This window comes from Lonchura striata, chromosome 12, assembly GCF_046129695.1.
Source record: "Lonchura striata isolate bLonStr1 chromosome 12, bLonStr1.mat, whole genome shotgun sequence".
NCBI lineage: Eukaryota > Metazoa > Chordata > Aves > Passeriformes > Estrildidae > Lonchura > Lonchura striata.
Window position 1 is genome coordinate 7,099,640 of NC_134614.1, and position 18,469 is coordinate 7,118,108.

Here is an 18,469-nt window from a genome sequence, read left to right on the forward strand (position 1 = left end):
GGCAAAAAACATGTATGTAAATCCCAGTTAAAATCTAAAAGCATAAAATCATTTATGCTCAAACTTTAAAATCTTGATCTTTTTAATCCTTTATATATGAAAAACAGGTTTAATTTGATGGCAATATAGATTGCTACATGCTGAAAAACCTTTCATTGTGAGTATAAGGAAATAAGGACCAGTGGTTAGAAACTAAACATCCAAAATTTCATATTTTAATTTACCTAACTCTAAAGGTAATAGAATCTGAAACAAGTACAGACAATTCTCTTCTCTCCTTAATTTCTCACAGCAAAACCACTCATTTCTGTGCTCTTAGGTCCAACTATCAAGTCAGGGGTTGATATACAATAGTTGCAGTACAGAAGTGGACAGGCTGTATAAACTAACAGGACCTTCTGTCTCAGGTGGATTTTACCACTCAGACAAATGTTATGTAATTAATTTGGCAGCAAGGCAATATTTTGGAGAAACAGGCAAATGCACAATTTCCCCCCCGCTAATTTCAGCTTTTGTTATCCAACAGTTAACCCCCTCCTCATCCAAAGAAGTATGTACTGATTCTTCTCCATGTATTTTTACTGCTTCAAGGAGGCCAGCATGCACTAATCCTTCCAGCAGAATCCAAACCTGTCCAATCAGTTATGACTGATGAGATGTGGACAGTCTTGTGTCACAAGTATGTCATTTTAAAGATGTTAAGACTTTGCCTTGTTTGTTGCAACAGCAGAACACAATACTTACCACCTTTCAGGGTAAACACAAAGTTGATTTTCTTTACCTCCTCCAAATAACTGCCTCCCTGGCTTACTACCAAGCAGCCTATTCCCTCAGAACAGCTTTTGTGCTGTCAGTACATCTTTGATGTTTTTTAAAGCAATGGAATGCAGCTCTGGATGGCACAGATATCACAGGGTATTTACTTGTAGCTCAAGTGGGGTTTTTTTTGCTTCAGTAGGTTTTGTTCAACTCCCCTGGCATCCCTGACCTGCTTGTCTGCAGAGTGACTTCATGCCAGCAGCTTAAATACATGAAACCTAACTTGCATTAAAATTGCCCATTCAATGATAGACATCAAACCTACAGAGAGCATAGGATACTGGAGCTGTGGTATTATAGAACATCTGACACATCCCATTGCTTAGGGAAGGATTAATAAAAGCAGCAGAATCCATCCTGGCTGGATTAACCCAGGCTCTTCTCTGCTCATACGTGGACAGACACCAGGCAAGAACAGAAGAACCTGCTGTATCCTCCTTCACCTCAAACCACACCCAACGGCTGGAAATCATGTCCTGACTCCCAAGTCATCTTCAATTCCACTTCCAGTGTTTCCTGCTATGGAAAACCTCCTGCTAAGCTAAAGACTTCATACCCATCTTTTCCAGTGGGCTGCTAACAATGTGCAGCAAGGCCAATTACCTTTCAAATGAAATTTAATCAAAGAAGGCACCTCACCCTTAGCAGATTTAAAGTTATTCTATTCAATTACTGACAAATGTGTCAAATACATCCCTCAGAGGCCCCAAGGAAATAGGATTACCCACACTGAATATTCATCAGAGAGGAAAAGGAAAGTGTTACTGCCTCCTCAAGAGAATAAAATAACATCACGAAACCCGATTTCCAATCTTATCTAATAAAAAGGCAATTTGCCACCAGACCTTTAACACCCATTTGTTAAAGTAACTCAGAAACTTATTTATTGGAGTGATGGACTAGAAGCATGCAATCAATTTTTACAGAGTTTTAATTACTAAGAAATGGCACTATACATTTCCCCCAGATTACACAAATACCGCTAGACAAGCCTGCCTCTGAGACAATAAGCTAACAGAAAGCAGCAAGCCACAGCTTTTTCTAAGGCAAACAAAGAAAAAACCTCTCTGTGAGCTGGAGTTCTGCCCCTTCCAGTTTGCCCAGACTTGCCCCTTCCCTTGCTATGTGTTCTACCATGGTATTGACATAGCCCAAGGAGGGTTTTTTTTGCTGACATACTCACACCAGACAAAGCTCCCTTTCATCAAGTGTTCAACTGTGCTCCAACACCAGGCTACAGAAATCAGCAATGCCAGGCAGCCTTCTATGGCTGAATTAGAAACCACTGCTTCTTAGAATAGGAATCACAATATCTGTAAATTAAATCCTTTACTGGGATATCAACACTAAGAGTATCCACATAAACCAGCAACACAAAGTTTTGTTATGACATCAAATCTACTGTATTTGATATCTTCACTAAATCTTGTGCCCAACTGGTATTAGAGAGCCTGACGAAAATAAGGAACTCAAAGCCAGAAACAGCAGGATTTACCTTCCACAAAAGCCAAGGTAGTTACAGCATTGATGATAATTTTCTCTCAAGCTTCCTACATGGTACAAGTTGCAGCGTTAAAGCCAAATGCCATTTCCTTATAAACTCAAGCTTTTTTTTTTCTGCAATAGATCAAATGTTAGAAGAGTACTCTTGCTTCCATTCAGTACCAAAAAACCCACCCAGCTCTCCACAGATTATTCAGCTGAAGATACGCAGCCAGCAAGCTTTCCCAAAACTGAGTGTTTTGTGGTGATCTGAAATAATGATGGCTATTTATTGCTACACCTCTTTAATTACAAAGCTTTCTGCAATTATTAGAAATAGACAGAATAAATTTTAAGAGCAGTATTAAAAGCCTGGGGAAAAAAAAAAACAACCAACCAAACAAAAAAAGCAGCACACCACCAAAACAAGTCAGAATAATTTTATCATTTAAGCAAGTCTTTATTTTTCTACTCCCATAGCTAGAAATAAGAAGAAAACTAATTCCCCGCTTCTTTTTGCTAAAATATTGGGGTGTGATGGAACCCAGCCCTCAAATAAATGCATGCTTTGAAAAAGGGAAAATAGAGAGTTATTTTGGTGATTTGTGCCTCACAGTCAAACTTGAATGACCCTGAGAGAAGTCTGTGCAGACAAATCACTGGATTTATGTTAGATCTGTTTCCTACCCCTCTTTGTGTTACTGTTCTGCAAATTGCAGATTTTTTTTTTAGCAAGTACTAATTTTGACTAAAACCCGTCATAAAGAGTGCTACAATATTGCTTTTTATTACAAATACGCAAAACTTTTTCGAAAATATAAATGTGTAAAACAATCCACCAACTGTACAGTGCATTTACAGGACACAGTTCAGAAAGGAACATGCAGTGTAAAGAATTGCTTTATACATTTAGCCCTTGGCCACAAAGAATTTGGCAGTACTACCATGATTTTAATGACGATAGGGTGAAAAAATAATTAAAAACAAAAAAAGCTCAGCTATATCTGACTTTACTATGAGGTTGGGATACATACAACATCGTACAGGGAAGAGTTGTTTTTAACTAGAAACTGTCATCATGTTGTAACTCTTGGAAGGGCTGGATCTGCCAATTCTCCACTCCTCCTTGCAGCTGGTCCTGCTCTCCAGCTGTTTTGCCGCCTTCCCTCCAGGCTGGGGGCTTTCGTACAGCACACAGATAGACCCATCCTCACCTATGCGATAGGACACTTCGAAGGGGTCGACCCACAGCGTTAATTCGCTGGGTAAGAGCTGGAAGAGCCTCTCGTGGCTCAGTCCGATCATCCCCGCCGCCTTTCCTATCAAGGGGTCCATCTTATGGTTGATCCTGATGCAGCGGTAGCCGGAGCCCTTGGAGGGCACCAGGGGGAACCAGTGGTGCCTGTAGTGCTCTGCGGGAGGGAACAAAGAGGAGCTTCTGCGCGGGGCTGCGCTCCGCCGGACCCCGCAGGATGCGGGAGGGATGCAGGGCAAGGATGCAGGGGATGGAAAGAGGGGATGCCCCCCCGGTACTCACCGCGCATCGCCTCCTGCAGGCACTCGCGGAAGCACCGCAGCTGCTCCTCGCCGACCCCGCCGGCGGCCCGCAGGAGGCGGGTCACGAACGCGGCCGCTGTGGAGATCTCGGTCCTCATGTCCGCCCCGGCCCCGCTGCCAGCGCCGCCCGGCCGGGCCCGGCCCCCGCGGCCGGGGGCGGCTCCGCGCAACAGCCGCACGGCGCGGGCGGGACGGGGCGGGTTTGTTGTGCTGCCCATGGGGCGGGATCGGCGCGGACGTACGGGCGGCCCGGCACACGGGCGGCCCGGCCAGCCGGGCTGCGCTCGGGGCCCGGCACACGGGCGCGGCCCCGCCGCTCCTTCACCCCAACGGAGTTAACGGGTGCAACGCGCGGCTGCAACGCGCGGCCGCGCTCCCGGCCCGGCTCTGCCCCCACGGCTCTGCCCTCACCGCCACCCCAGGCCAGCGGCGGCTCCTCTCATCCCTCCATCAGCTCCATCGCAGCCGTATTCCAGGCAGACGGCGCCGTTGTCCTGCCTTGCTCCCTTTTCCCTCTCTTTTCTCAGGGCCCAATACAAGCACAGACTAAAACCCCCTCCATCTCAGACACGCAGCTCCGAGGTCATCCTTGACAGGCGGGTTTTCCTTTCCCTCGACCAGCAAAAGACAAAACTCTTGACATTTGCCCAAAACCCAGAATACTCCCCTCCTAACCGACTCTCAGGTCTGGATCAAGATGCTGTTTTATTATAACAAATTTTCACCGAAGTCCTATTTGCATTTTATTACCTCATACTTTAGGAATTAAGCTAAAAATTTAATCTCTGCTGGTACCTGGACTCATTCAGTCATCCACTTCAGTTTTGATTTACTCCGTGTTTTGAGAATTAGAACACAAAACATATTCACATCAATCTTCATTGAAATAAGAGACAAAGAAACGCTTGCACTGGAGTCACAGAATTATTACTAGCATTTAGAATAAACTTACCATTAGCAGCACTAAGAACTGTCCAAATCCACACATAAGTTATTAAGCTTAATGCTTAATTATGCTAAAGAGGTTTCTCCTTCCACAATGTATGTGCACCCAAATGAATAAATGCACAAATTCCCTATTACCCCAGTGATTTTACACTTAAGTCAGTAAAACAAGATACTGCTAAAGCCAGGACAGACATTAAGGGCCCTGGTTTTAACTTGCTCATGAGTAAACTAAAATAATGGTAATAGTAGAAAGCAGATGAGTTGTAGCTAAAAGTATTGCAAGAGTCAAATGGTAATGCTAAAACTGCTTACATGGATTGAGGCCTGACACCTGGATCCATTAGTCCTAAGTGGAATATTCAAATGAAACAAGAAATTCTGGCTACAAAAATTAAGAATGCCACAGTTGTCAGGTAGCTTCTAAACTCACGCTTTGCTTTCTTGTGTTCTCCTCAGGGAGTTTCAGATTTAAGACTCAGTGTAAGCAAGACAGAGAAAAATGAGAAATCAGCAAATATGTAACTGTGTTACTTTCATCCCCCTGCCCAAAAATTATTCCATGAGCAGCTGTATTTAAATAAAATTCTACATGTCAGACTTACTTTGTTGTTATTCTAATCCTCTGCAAGTCATTTTCTCTTTAGCAGGAACACCTGGAGTAGAGGAAAACGAAGTCAGTATCTTGGTTTATCTTGTTAAAAATAAAGCCTGTGCAAGTGTTCTACCATTCTATTTTTCCTCAGTTTCAGCTAGCAGAAGAGGAGAAAGTAAAACTGAAAGTATACCACTCAGACAATATACTATTATTTAAAAGGAGCAATAATAAAAAATAGTCATACTATCATAATCCTACTAATTTATTAAACAAAAATCCTAAACAAACAAACAACAAAAACACACAAACAAAAACAACCCAGAATTAAGAACAAGTAATGTCTAAATCCAGTTCCTTTTAGATTACTTAGATTAAGTTCTCAATATATGTCTCTTTAAACATAAGCAGCAGAAACAGAGCACGAGAAATTGCCAGGAGAGGTTTTAAACTAAACAAGAAATTTTGTTTTTATTCCATCTGTTCAAAGCATCTCTCTCTAAATATAAAAAGATGAAACCATTCTTAAAAGCAAGGAGAAACTTTATGGCAAGACTAGAAAGACAAGCATTATGTTACCATTCCCATTAGAGGGAGAAAAGCAATAATTCCAAACATAAATAATAGTACCTTCAGTGTTTTGAGCAACAAAAGCATTCACAATTCCCCCAGTTTGGTACATAATTGATAGAACAACTTCTTGGAGAAACAAAAATAAACCTTTAAGCAGCACCTCAAAGCTAAAGTGCTACAAGAGCACCTGCCCTCTGAGGCTGCCCCTTCTGCGTGCACCTGAGCTGAGCGGATGAGCTGTTCCCACCTGCTGATTCCACTGGGATCCCTGCTGCCACTTCAGCACAGCTGGGAGCGATGGCTCAGGGCTTGCTTTGGGCCCTACCGGCTCCTCACAGGCTGCTCATGCACTGCACGGAAAAAGAAAATTACCTCCAGTGATAACCCAATTTCCCTGCATGTCACGGGCAATAGCGAAATGAGCAAGAAAAATCAGAATTCTATAACACAATTGGAAATATGTCACACTAGCACAGTGGTTTTCACTTCAAAGACCATCAAGGGGTTTGTAAACTGATTTGTAGAAATGAAAAAAAATTGTAGCTGTGTTTTAAAAACGTGCTGTAAGACTATCGTCTGGTCTCCTCTTAAAAGGTTTATCAACATAGCTGTGGCCTCACACCACGTGAGTTATAGAGCTGGAAACTCTGTTTTTCAGTCCACATTTAAAAACGGGTCATATATGATTACAAAAGCAGGTTAACGCCAGTAATTTAACCATGAGGGTTTAGCACAGGACTTTAGCAAATACTGCACTTCCCTGACTCTCCTAGAGGTCCCAGTTTATCGAGGGCAGTCGTGTCTGTGGCTGCACAGGACGGGTCACAGCCGCCCTGCGGCTGCGGCGTGACGTCATCGTTCCCGGGATGAAGCCAGGTCTGACAGCAGCGGGACAACCCTCGCCGTGACGTCACCGTCCAGCCTGACGTAATCGCTCGAAAGCGTGACGTCAGCGCCTTCCCTCACAGCGCTGAGGGGACAATCCTTCCCGCCTCCGTCTCTCCCAATCAGCGAGGCGCTTGCATGTCGGCAGCTCGCGGCCAATCCTGGGAGCGCTTATAGCCGGCTCTGAAGCTGCCGCCACTCTATTGGCTGTGTGGGAAGGGCTGCCCGGCGGCGATTGGCGGGAGACGCGGCGCGCGAGGGGCGCGGCCGGGGCGGCCCCGCGGGTCCCGCCATGGCGGCGCTGCCCGGGCCGCGCAAGCGGAGCGGCTCCGCGCTCTGCGGGGAGAGCGGCGCTGCGGCCGCCCCGCCGGCTCTCCGGAACGTCCTGCCCCCGCACAAGCGCCCCAAGAGCGCCGCGACCGGGATCATGGACCCCTTCGGGGACAGCGATGACTTCACGGCGGACGACCTGGAGCAGATCGACATCCTGGCCTCGCAGGCGCTGTCGGAGGGTCCGCCCGCGGGACACGCGTGGGGAGCGCCGGAGCTGCCCCCGGGCGCGCGGCAAGGTCGGTGTGTCCCGGCGGCTGCCCCTCACTGCCCCGCTGCTGCCGAAGCGTTCGGTGTCCCTTTAGCAAGCACGGAATGGCTGGGTTGGCAGGGACCTCAAAGCCCACCCAGTGCCACCCCCTGCCACGGGCAGGAACCCCTTTCACTGTCCCAGGCTGCTCCAAGCCCCGGCCAGCCTGGCTTTGGATACTTCCAGGGATCCCGGGGCAGCCACAGCTGCTCTGGGCACCTGTGCCGGGTCCTCACCTCCCTCACAGGGAAGAATTTCTTCCTAATATCTAACCTAAATCTCTGTCAGCGTGAAGCCCCTTCCTATTGTTCTGTCACTAAAGGTTCTTGTAAATAAGACTTGCTCCATCTTTCTTGTAAGTTCCCTTAAGAGAATTAATTGATCCTGCCCGTTCCCCTGGCCACCAGCACCCGACGGTGGTACGCCCGGGGTCAGAGGGATGGCTGGCATTCAGAGGAATAACGAGGATAACAATCCCAGCAGGAGCACTGCATTGATCCCACAGCTCCAGCAGCCCTGCCTGGGGTGTGTGTCGTAATGCCAGCCTGGGACAGGGGTGCTGCATGTTAAACCTGCCAAATAAAAAACTCGAGTTTCCTAAACTTTCAACATGCTTTAGGTGTTATATTCTAGTAGCATGTTGGCTTTCAGATTTTCTTTCCCCTCTTATTTTCCACTAATAAATGCACAGCATGCCTTGTATTAACAGCTGACTTTCAGGTTTATTTTGAAAGAAACAAAAGCAGGGGTTTCTTCATAATGAACCTTAGAGACCTTAAGTAATCTAAGTATGTTTTAGCAACCCTGACATCTGTCACCAGGTGAGTTAAATTTTCAGTGAGCCCTTGTTTGTGCATTCACTAAAGTTATCTCAGAAGAAATGCTTGCTTTTGCTGTGGGTCATCTTGGTGGTTTAAGATACGAGATGATCTTTAAGGTCCCTTTCAACCCAAACCATTCTGTAATTAAAAATTTGAAGGGGCAGGGATTCTTCTGTTATAAGAATTGATGCACATGCACTAGCAAAATTCCTGTGGTGACTAGATGGGGCAGTTTACCTGTTTGTAATGACAGTAAAATACTAAGATATTCAGATGTATGCAATGACAAATAACAAAACTTGGTGTTAAGTCACCAGTGATGCACATTCATCATCTGTGCTTCAGATTTTGGCTTTTCCCTGCAGCAGGAAGCAGAGCAGAAGATGGTCTGATGAGAGATGCATTCCAGTTTGAAGTGCTGCAGACACAGCATGAAGAAGTTAAACGGAAGGTTGGCAATATCCTCCCTTCTCCTCTAAATATTACATTTTTGATAGGAACAACTGAAAGGTGGGATAAATCCAGTCCCAAGCATTTAATTCTAATCAAGGTGATCTAATTTTTGTAATCCAGGGGTGTATTAAAATACAATAATTGTACTAGAAACAGCTTCAGTAATACTAAAGAGTGAGAACAATATTTTATTTCTTGGTAATTTCAGATTAGCAAATGCTAATTTTTCAGTTTTATTTGTTCCCTATCAAATAATTTCTCTGCTTTATCAGCCAGAGTTGTTTTGTTTAACTTAAAAGGTTTGAGAAAGTGAGGTGACTTTCAAGTGGCTTTATGTTACGTTACCTTCCAGTGGTCATTTATGGAGAGATTCTCTGTTTCCCTTTCTCCATTCTCTGTATCTGTCCCAGCTCTATTATATCCACCTTTATCAGGGAATCTCCTACTTGTATACTGTATTAAATCTTAATATTTCAGTTGTAGAGAAGTGTCTTTCTGATCTTTTCTTCTTGCTTTTCTGAGTAACTTCTTTATTATCCTCAAAGTCTTGTCTCTGAGTGGTAGTGGCTGCTCAGGAAATGTTAGAGACTCAATGTCATGAAGATTCTCTCTGGGGGTGGTACCTTCTCTTAGAGTGCTTGTTGGCTGTCCTGATGGATGTAGTAGTGTAATTAAATTATCACTGTTATCATCCAAACAATGAATTAATTATTGATGTGTGTGACTAGAACACTTTTTTTTTAAAAATCCAAAGCATAATTGCAGAGGAGGGGAAAGATAAGGATAATCTTGTAATTTTGAATTATGTTAAAGAAAACAGTAGCTGAGCCTGATTTAATCAGGGAAAAATTCGAGGTAATGTGTAGAATTTCTGAGCTAGGTTACCAGGAGCATTTTTCTTCCTAGGAATTACAAATACACCTAATTTTCAACCACATATTGATGCAAATGCATACTTTTGGCTATATCCATCCTTTAATGTAACTCCTCTGTTTGCAGCTGAAAGAAATGCAGGATGAAATTCTCACTAAAAATGGAGAAATTAAAATTCTGCGTGACTCAATGCAGCAGATGGAGTATGCTATGGAAGAACAGAAAAGATCATACCTGCTACTGGAAGAACAGAAATCTCAGATTTTAAGTGAAAAAGAAAAAGAGTTCTCCAAAAAGGTTTGTAAATTTGTCAGTTACCTGCAGATCACTTGCAGAAGCTGATTTATGACTTAAAGATGTCACAGACCATTTAGTCAAAGGAACAACATTTGTGTGAAATTTCCACAATGCTTGCTTTTATTTTCTTACCTAGAAGAAAGTATTTGTAAGAACTTGTTGAAGGTTTTCCCCTGCCAAAATAAAGTAGTGAAACTCAGGTGGTAGAGGTTTTCATTTACGTACTGCTTTTTTGAAGCCATCCTGAGAACATTGCAATTGGAATGTATGTTAGAGTGGAAAAAAGTGACAGAAGATGCTCTGTGGCTCTGATCAGATTGCTGTTCTTGTCCCAGTCATCTCTGTCCATCCCTGACGAGGACAGTGGCTGCTTTTGCCCAGTTGGCTCTGCAGCCTCACTGGAGCCATGCTCTGCGTGGCATTTGCTTTGTCTTAGCCACTCACAAAAGCTTCTTGCCTGAACTCCTGGCACTTGGTCCTCAGATAGTGTTAACTGGACTAACATTCCTAAAAATGGAGATCTTGGAGTTCACAGTAACAGATGGTGATCTGGAGCTCTCTGGCAACTCAGTTGCTCTGCAGCTGCAGCACTTCTGAACTGGTAAAACTGTCCTGAACTCCTCTTTCAGTTACAGTCCTTGCACTCTGAGCTGCAGTTCAAGGATGCAGAAATGAATGAATTAAGAACACGACTTCAGAACTGTGAAAGAAACAAACACCTTTCTCAGGCAGTTCCAACAACAAGGTAGGGGGGTTGGAAAAGGATTTTATGTTCATTTTTGTAATGCATGTGTTTAAACTATTGAAGAGGTTTTCCTTCTTCATGTGACTCTTAGCCCTATTGTCTTTGAAAAAAATACAACAAAACAGTCTGATGACATTTTTGGAATTTGCTCAAAGAAGAGCCTTCCTTGTATCTGTGACAGAAATTCAAAGAGTATATAGTGAAGTAACTCTAAAACATCATTTCCAAAGAAAATAGATTGTTATTTCATAAAATAATTACAAAATAAATACTGATTTGTCTTTTTATCTTAGCCCTAAAAAGAATCTTGTGGTACAAGTGAAATCAGAAGGATGTTCTCCACAGCCAGAAAGAAAATCTTTTCCTACAAAGGAATCCTTCAATGCTGAAATGCCCACTAGGCCATCATGTTCTTCAGGAAACTTGATGGCCCTGACTACTTCAGTCAAAGAAGGTAGACCCGTGTACCGCTTGCAACATTTTTAGCTACATGTGAACATTCTACATTAGAGAAGTATTTTGTGACTGAACAGTTGCAGTCTATTCACAGTTATTTATTTTGGTTTTAGTTAGATTTTTTTCCACTTTATACCAACTGGAGTTAAATAGCCATGACTGAAATTTGCATGAAGATCATTTTAATTCATACCTTAGTACCAGATGCCAAAGTGGCAATGATGAAGTGGCCAGTGGCTGCAATAAAAAACTTCACTGTGTGATGAACTAAAGCGTCCAAATTGTTCATCTGTCTTTTCTCATTGCATAAAGAATAGGAAATAATTTGCCTATTTCTTGGTCTGCTAGTCAGGTATTGCATGTTTTGTATTCTTGTTCTAGCGTTTTGGAGATTGGATTTTAAAGGGTACATATTTAGCCATACTGAAAAAAGCAACTGAAACAATGCACTCATTTCCTCTTTTATATGTAGGGCAGTAACTTTCACAAAATTCTATCTCGAAATTCATTGAGTAAATCGTAGGAAATTAATATCTGCATATATTTGAAGATTGCTATCATAAGAAACAAAAGTATTGTTTTTTTAATAGCAATGGGAAATAGTAAACATAAGAAATGTGAATATCATCAACTAATCCTTACTTGAAGAGTCATGAAAACTCTGAGATGTTGCTGTCAGTTGCAATGTTAATTCTAAGAATATGGTCAGTAGGAACTCCAGCAAAAAGAAAAATGCAGTAGCCTGAAAGCATTAGTCTTGCTGTTGTTTGTTGTGGTAACAACACTCAATATGCCTATTTGTTTGAAAAAATACATTTCTTTGCCTTTTTTCTGAACTCTGCAAGGCTTTTGGCCTTGCTTTGCTTGGTAATTGTGACATATAGAGATTATTAAAAGATTATCTAACACTGTGGCTGTGTGTACAAGATGGGTACAGATCTGTGTTCTCCCAATCCCTGTTTGTTTCAGACAGGAAGATAACCCAGCCTGAAGTTTCATCCCTGAAGCAGCACAAAGCAACAGGAAAAAATCGTTCCTACAACTCTGTCCCCAGACGAAATAGACAAGGTAACATCATTCTGGCAATACAGAAATAAATCCAGGGAAAATGGCTAATTTTTTAACCTTTAAAAAGACCCAAAACACTATCAAACATTTTCAACAGTCAGCTCCAAGAATTCTTTAGGGCTCTATCTTAGTTACAGTTGGCAGTGGAATTGCATCACATAATTTCAATGTCTGGAGTAGAAAATGGAGGGCAAGTCACCAGAACAGCTGGGGTATGTGATCACTTGGCTCAAGCTATTTTGCAAATAGGGAATCATAATTAAAATACCTCTAAATACAACTTTAGAGGTATTTTATATCTATTTATATTAAATTAATTTTTCTGAAAATTATTCTGTTAAGAAAGAAGATTCATAATGAAAAAAACATTTTGAGGTTGCAAGTACTCTTGCAGTAAGGCTGATCTTCTGAAATATTGATTTTTTTGTTGTTGTTGATGATTGCAAATCTTCTCCTAAGAAAATTCTGTATCCTTCCAGGTTCTATCTTGCTGAATGCACTGATGAAGCAGCCCATTGTCCCCGGGTCACTTCTAGGTTTCTGCCACCTTCTCAGTAGCAACTCTGAGCCTCTATCTGGAGCTGTGTTGCCACCCAACCCTTTGGATAGGTAAGTTTTATTGTCTTTGTTAAACTGTGTCTGCTATGTTCAGCACAGTGGCATTCTCTGTACTAAGAAACACTTGGCCATGCAGGACAGCTCATTCCCTGTGGTAAATCATGCTCTGCTTAGGCTATTTAGTGCAAAATTTGGAACATCATTCTGTATCTTTGATTATCACAGATACTAAACACTGGAACATCACTAAAAAATAATTAAGTTAATTATCAGTTAGGAGAAGGCACAGAACTAAACTAAAGCTGTTAGCAGCTTGCATTGCAAGGAAGAAAGAACAGAAACATGATGATGAGTTACGGGGGAAGAAAATGCTGAAAATGTGATCAAAAATTTTGTTTTATATCTTCAAAATATAAACTGTGTTTAATTTTTAATCTACAATTGGTGTGCAACTTTCCAATATATATTTATATTTCCTGGTAAAACATTTTAAATATTAAGATTGGATATGAATTATAATAGTTTTTCACTTTTTACAGAATTAGACTGTAGCTTCTGAAATACCTTTGCTTTTCAGATAGGTTGTTTTATTAGTAATGAAACCTAGAATGCTTTGAAATGGCTCTTCCATGCAGGCATCAAGGAGTAGGATGACGTTTTCCCCCCTTTTTTTCCTATATTGGAAACAGACTTCTCTTAGTACTCTGGCCTTTCTATTACTGAATTCATAAATACTCAGATTTGAAATCTGTTCTCTGCCTTTTTTTGTGAAGCATATCCCTTTTACTTTTATTTGAACAGGAAGCCCACACAACTTCCCAGCAGCAGGACAACTCAAGAAGGAATCGCTCCTCTTGTATCCCTGCAAGAAGCTCAAAAACTGGCAATAACAGGACTGAACTTGATTGCTCTGGATGAAGGATTATCTGAGGGAAACCCAGCAGAAAGGCAGGGAGGGCTCCTGCCCTTCACGCAGAGCAGGATCCAAGGTGCTGTGCATCTCCTGCCCTTGGTGGAGCACCACGTTGGTGCCTTCTGCCAAGCAGAGCAGCTCAGGGACACCCCCGGGAATGGAACTTGTGGGACCCATCCAGCTGCTGCTTCCAGAGCCAGCACAAACACAGGGTCAGGCAAGGAGGACTTCAGGTTGTCCCTTGAAGAAACTACTCTTGTGTCACTGGGGATCCTTTATTATTTGGTGTTCTACAGCCAGGATGTTGTCCACACTTTGCTGTGTGCTGAAATGGAAAACGGTTCTGCTGCTGGAGATGAGCAGGTTCCCAAGATGGACCAAAATGTGTTGTGTGACAATCAGTGTGACAATAAAGAAGAGAGCAGGACACAAGGAGGGCTGCCTGCTCCACAGGATCCTCCCAATACTGATGGAGCTCAACATTCTTTGTTTAAAAAGCTTCTTCAGATTTTAGCTTTTTGTGCTGCAAGGGGTTCCCAGACTGACAATATCCTGAACCAAAGCCTTAAGGTTTTGGTAAAATTAGCTGAAAATTCAACTATGGACTTGTTAATAAAGTAAGTCAGTAATAGCTTTAAAAGTATTTCAGAGTCTGCTGTTTAGCAGTTTTCATTCTGTTAAAACTCATCTAGGCAGCTTCCAGTAGAACTTGTGCTATGTATGAGAGAAATCACATCTCAGATCACATTTGAGAAGCAGCTGAGAATATTTCTACTGCCTGTGCTGTTAATGAGTATAATAATCATCTCTGACCAGTAACAAGGTTTGCTGATGATATTCATATGAAGCAGTTGCTGTTGCCTCATTGAAAGTGAAGAATCTTTATAACATTCATTATGGGATTTTTGTGATTGCTGGGAGGTGCATAAGGAAGGGAAGCACAGGATCTCATTCTGGCAGGTAAAACTGCCAGCGTGAACTGCAGAGTGACTGCCAAAGTAACAATGTTTTCCATCATACTTTGTATTTATGACAGATAATTTGAGATTGGGTATGTTCTGAATAGCTTAAAAGCCACAAATTATGATACTGTCTACAAAAACTAGGTTATTTTCAACTTGTGACTGCACTTCCCTTTTCTAATGAAGTTTTGTTTTGAAGTTTCCAGCACTTACTGAGTAGCCAGGTGCTGCAGTGCTGTCTGCGGCCCGAGACCCCTCTGCCTGCTGTGCTTCTGACTGTGAGACTCCTGTGTGCTCTTGCTCAGCACCACCTGTTGGTTACTCAGCTCTGTTCTCATTCAGGTGAAAGATTGCAGGAGACAGAGAACTATTACCATGACTAAAAGTAATGCAAACACGCCTTGATCCAAGGTGCTGAAACCCAGAAGGGAAAAAGCCTGCTATATTACCTGAAAACTTGATTTGGAGAGTATTTGTCTTGTGGTATCTGTCTACAAGCAGTGCTTTTATAGCCATTTAGAAATAACTTTATAGATTGTGTATTTAAGGTTGATGAGGAAAAAGGGGCTTTTGAGGAGTTTTGAAGTTAAATTTATCTGTGGTCATGGCACTGCTCAGAGATTCCAGTACTCTGCATGACAGATTATCTCTGTTCAGTTCCTTATGAATGAACCAGGATAGGAGTACCACAAAGGCAGATAAAAGGTTTAGGGATACAAATTTCCTCAGCACTGCTGAAGATGTGGGAAGTAAAACAAGAAGCTGAGCCTGTACCATGAGCCCTAGGATAGAACTCAAAATGTTTTCTTGCCTGATAGAATTTTTATCATGAACAAGTGGCTGGTTGGAAAAAGAACAAAGTTCTCTCTGTTTCAGACACCTGCCTTCTCCTTGCACTCTGCATGTACATAACATCAAGACCAGATAAATCAGCATCTGAAATGCTTTGGCTTCAGCTGGAGCAAGAGGTAACCACGGCTGCGTGTCCATGTGCTCTTTCCTTCTTCTTCCAGTTGGGGGAGTGGGAGGAGCAGGATAGAGCACAAATTGTTTGAAAACAAGTTCCTTCTCTAGCTGAAATACAAAACTGCAAGTATTGTAGTAACGGATTACATTGTAAGTAACGGGCTTGCAGTAACAGATTACAGTGATGTTTGAAAAGACCTGCTTGAAACTGAATCAGTAACTATCCTTGAAGAGATCATTGGTCATAATAACCTTTCAAGTCACTTAAAAAAACCAAGGAAGATCCTAGGATGGCTGAAGATGTTCAGCACTAAGATTTATTTTGCTTTTAGAGCAATAAAAGAGTAAAAAGAAGCAAGATTCTAATTTTATTTTGACTGTATTTATTACATTTAGAAGGCATTCTGTAGTGACTTAGGATTTATATTCCTTGCAACGAATGGAAATGCTACCTTGCTGTTTGTTGTGGTTATATATAGAAAGAATAACTTTTAAACCTGATTTGTGTTGTTTGTATAGACAGAAGTGACAACAGACTTGTTTGAGGTTCTATTTGCTCTACTTTCCTCATTTTAAAGAATTTTGAACCCTTTCAATTACGCCCACCTGCACTATTATATTAAGTGTAAACACATTATTTGCATTCATTGAATTAAAGGCCACTGACCTTGTCAGCTTTGCTCATGAGAAGGTTTCTATGCAAGGCAAACTCTGTCTATGAAGTGTTTCAGGGGGAAAAACTTCTACAGTTTTGAGGGTAAAAGGCAGCTGTTAGAGCAAAAAATACTCCAGGACTATTTGAAACTGGCAATGAATTATCATAACTTAGCCCTTGCTCTAACACAGCCTGTGTTTGTAACAGACAGTGAGGCTCCTGACACGCTGCATGTGGTGCTCCAGACCAGCAGTTTTATTTCCTGGCACAGACTGTCAGTGCTACCTCGAGGTATGTTTACCACACTGCCCCAGTTTAACCTGCTGACAAGTTCCAAGTACTCAATGCTGAAATTGCTTTTTGCTGTTTTTATTATTTTTGCTGTAGAGAAACAGAAGTGTCCTGTACTTTAGAGGATGCCACCTTCTAGGAAGCTTGCTTTGGCTTGCTAGAAAATATCCTGAAATTTGAAAGTTTGAAGAGATTAAGCAGTAGAGTTCATACTAAAATAAGTTTTCTGCCCCTATATTTTTGCTTTGTGTATTGAGGTACTGTTTTTCCTCTTGCAGGTGGTTAAGGCACTAATTGTGATGTTGCACAGACAGTGGATGAAGATTAGATCTGAGACCAGCTTGTGTGCACATAGGGAACAAGTTATTCAGTTTTTACGGGATGCTGTTTTACTCTTGCACAGCCTATCTCAGAAAGATAAACTGTTCCATGAGCACTGTTTGGAAGTTCTCCATCAATATGACCAAGCCATGCCAGGCATAAGAGCCATTCTCAAAAAGACTCAAAAACTGAGTGCCTTTGAAGGTAAAAATTAGTCGAATGTTGGCTTTTTTCCCCACACTGCAGAAATAAAAATTTCACTTCTGTCACTTTTCTAACAAGTACCACAGCACGTCGTTGCTCAGACCTCTAGAGGCAGGTTAAATTGGATATCAGGAAGAAGTTCTGCCCTGTGAGGGTGGGAAGGCCCTGGCACAGGGTGCCCAGAGCAGCTGTGGCTGCCCCATTCCTGGAAATGTCCAAGGCCAGGTTGGATGGGGCTTGGAACAACCTGGGATCATGGAATGTGTCCCTAAAAAAGGTATTAAAGAAGGGGAGAAGTTTGTGTGACAAAACACAAATCTAAGACCTGTTTGCATGGACCCTTCAAAAATTTTATTTGCTGTTGTCTTCTACCATCAGTATGTTCTAAACTGCAGATACCAGCTACAATTATACTGTATGAAGCAGGAAAAAAATAATTCTCTGAAACATTATTTTTTGTTGCAGAGCTGATTTTGGATGAATTGTATCCTCCTGAGCCAGAAGACCAAGGAACAGACTCCAGCTAGCCAACAGCAAAGATCTGTGTCCTTCCTTATCTGAATCATCATTGCCAATGTAAATGTGAACTTTGAATCATCCTTTTAAGTGAGGATCTTGGGTTGCACTCAAACACAGCACAACTAGACATGTTTCTTTGTAGTAATTATTTCTGTGCTATCTAAATGTAGCTGAAAGCAAAGGAATTTTGATGAGAGAGTGATACTGCTGTGCAAACCACTCAATGGCTTATGACTGGTTCTGGTTATGAATTCCATCCTGTATGAAACCACTGTGAATGGAATGGAAATTTCTCTGTATTCTCCATTTTACTGTGACTACAGCTGAATTTAAGGTGCTGAATGTGCCAAGGTGTTTGTCATCACTGCATTCATATGAAAGCCTTTTGAACACACTTGTGTCTTTTGTAGATGTACCACTTCCTTGTGTGCATTCCAGAATTTTCATATTGTTGATATTAGTTAACAGTTTATGGTGAAAACCTTTCTAGAAATAATGAATTGGCAGTTCACTACAGGGCTTTGAATATCTTGCTGAGGATTGCTCACTAAATTACATCAATCTGCTGAAAGTGTAATTACTGAGATGCCAAAACAATACTAGAACTTACATTTTACAGTTCCCCTTGAAAGAGAGAGATGGTACTGTTGAGAGATGCATCCTAGGCAATAGAAGGATATTTAAATGTGTGAAGAATGACTGACTGGGGTTTTTGGTCATGATGAAGATGAAGGAGCCTCTCATTCCTAGGATTCAGCACCAAAGGTTGGAGGAAGAGCTGCTGCCCCACCCTTTGAAGTGTGCATGACCTTCACTCACTGTCACACTGGGCTGCAAGTCACCAGCTGAGCCTTAGACCCTAAAAAGGGAAGCGTGTTATTAAAATGAGCCCACAGGTGGGTGTGTTTAGATGGGAGAGCTCTTCTCCATT

The 18,469-nt window shown here is 42.0% G+C and overlaps 2 protein-coding genes across 3 annotated transcripts; one reads left to right on the forward strand and one right to left on the reverse strand.

Annotated features, from left to right (window-relative positions):
• Positions 1–2,740: 2,740 nt before the first annotated feature.
• Positions 2,741–4,006, reverse strand: LOC110469940 (protein BTG1). Its single transcript, XM_021529191.3, has 2 exons — positions 3,839–4,006; positions 2,741–3,713 (listed from the first exon to the last, which is right to left on the reverse strand). Exons 1-2 carry the CDS (start codon positions 3,954–3,956, stop codon positions 3,361–3,363), a joined length of 471 nt encoding a protein of 156 aa, XP_021384866.2. The 5' UTR covers positions 3,957–4,006; the 3' UTR covers positions 2,741–3,360.
• A 3,130-nt stretch (positions 4,007–7,136) lies between these two features.
• ATRIP (ATR interacting protein) lies at positions 7,137–17,932 on the forward strand. Of its 2 annotated transcripts, none has more exons than XM_021529188.2 (13): positions 7,137–7,425; positions 8,623–8,708; positions 9,710–9,880; positions 10,510–10,625; positions 10,919–11,079; positions 12,051–12,149; positions 12,629–12,758; positions 13,509–14,237; positions 14,782–14,924; positions 15,459–15,550; positions 16,411–16,494; positions 16,773–17,019; positions 17,485–17,932. In XM_021529188.2, exons 1-13 carry the CDS (start codon positions 7,149–7,151, stop codon positions 17,544–17,546), a joined length of 2,397 nt encoding a protein of 798 aa, XP_021384863.2. In that variant the 5' UTR covers positions 7,137–7,148; the 3' UTR covers positions 17,547–17,932. The 2 variants fall into 2 exon arrangements, with proteins under 2 accessions (XP_021384863.2, XP_021384864.2); XM_021529189.2 differs by having other exon boundaries at positions 8,626–8,708.
• Positions 17,933–18,469: the final 537 nt, after the last annotated feature.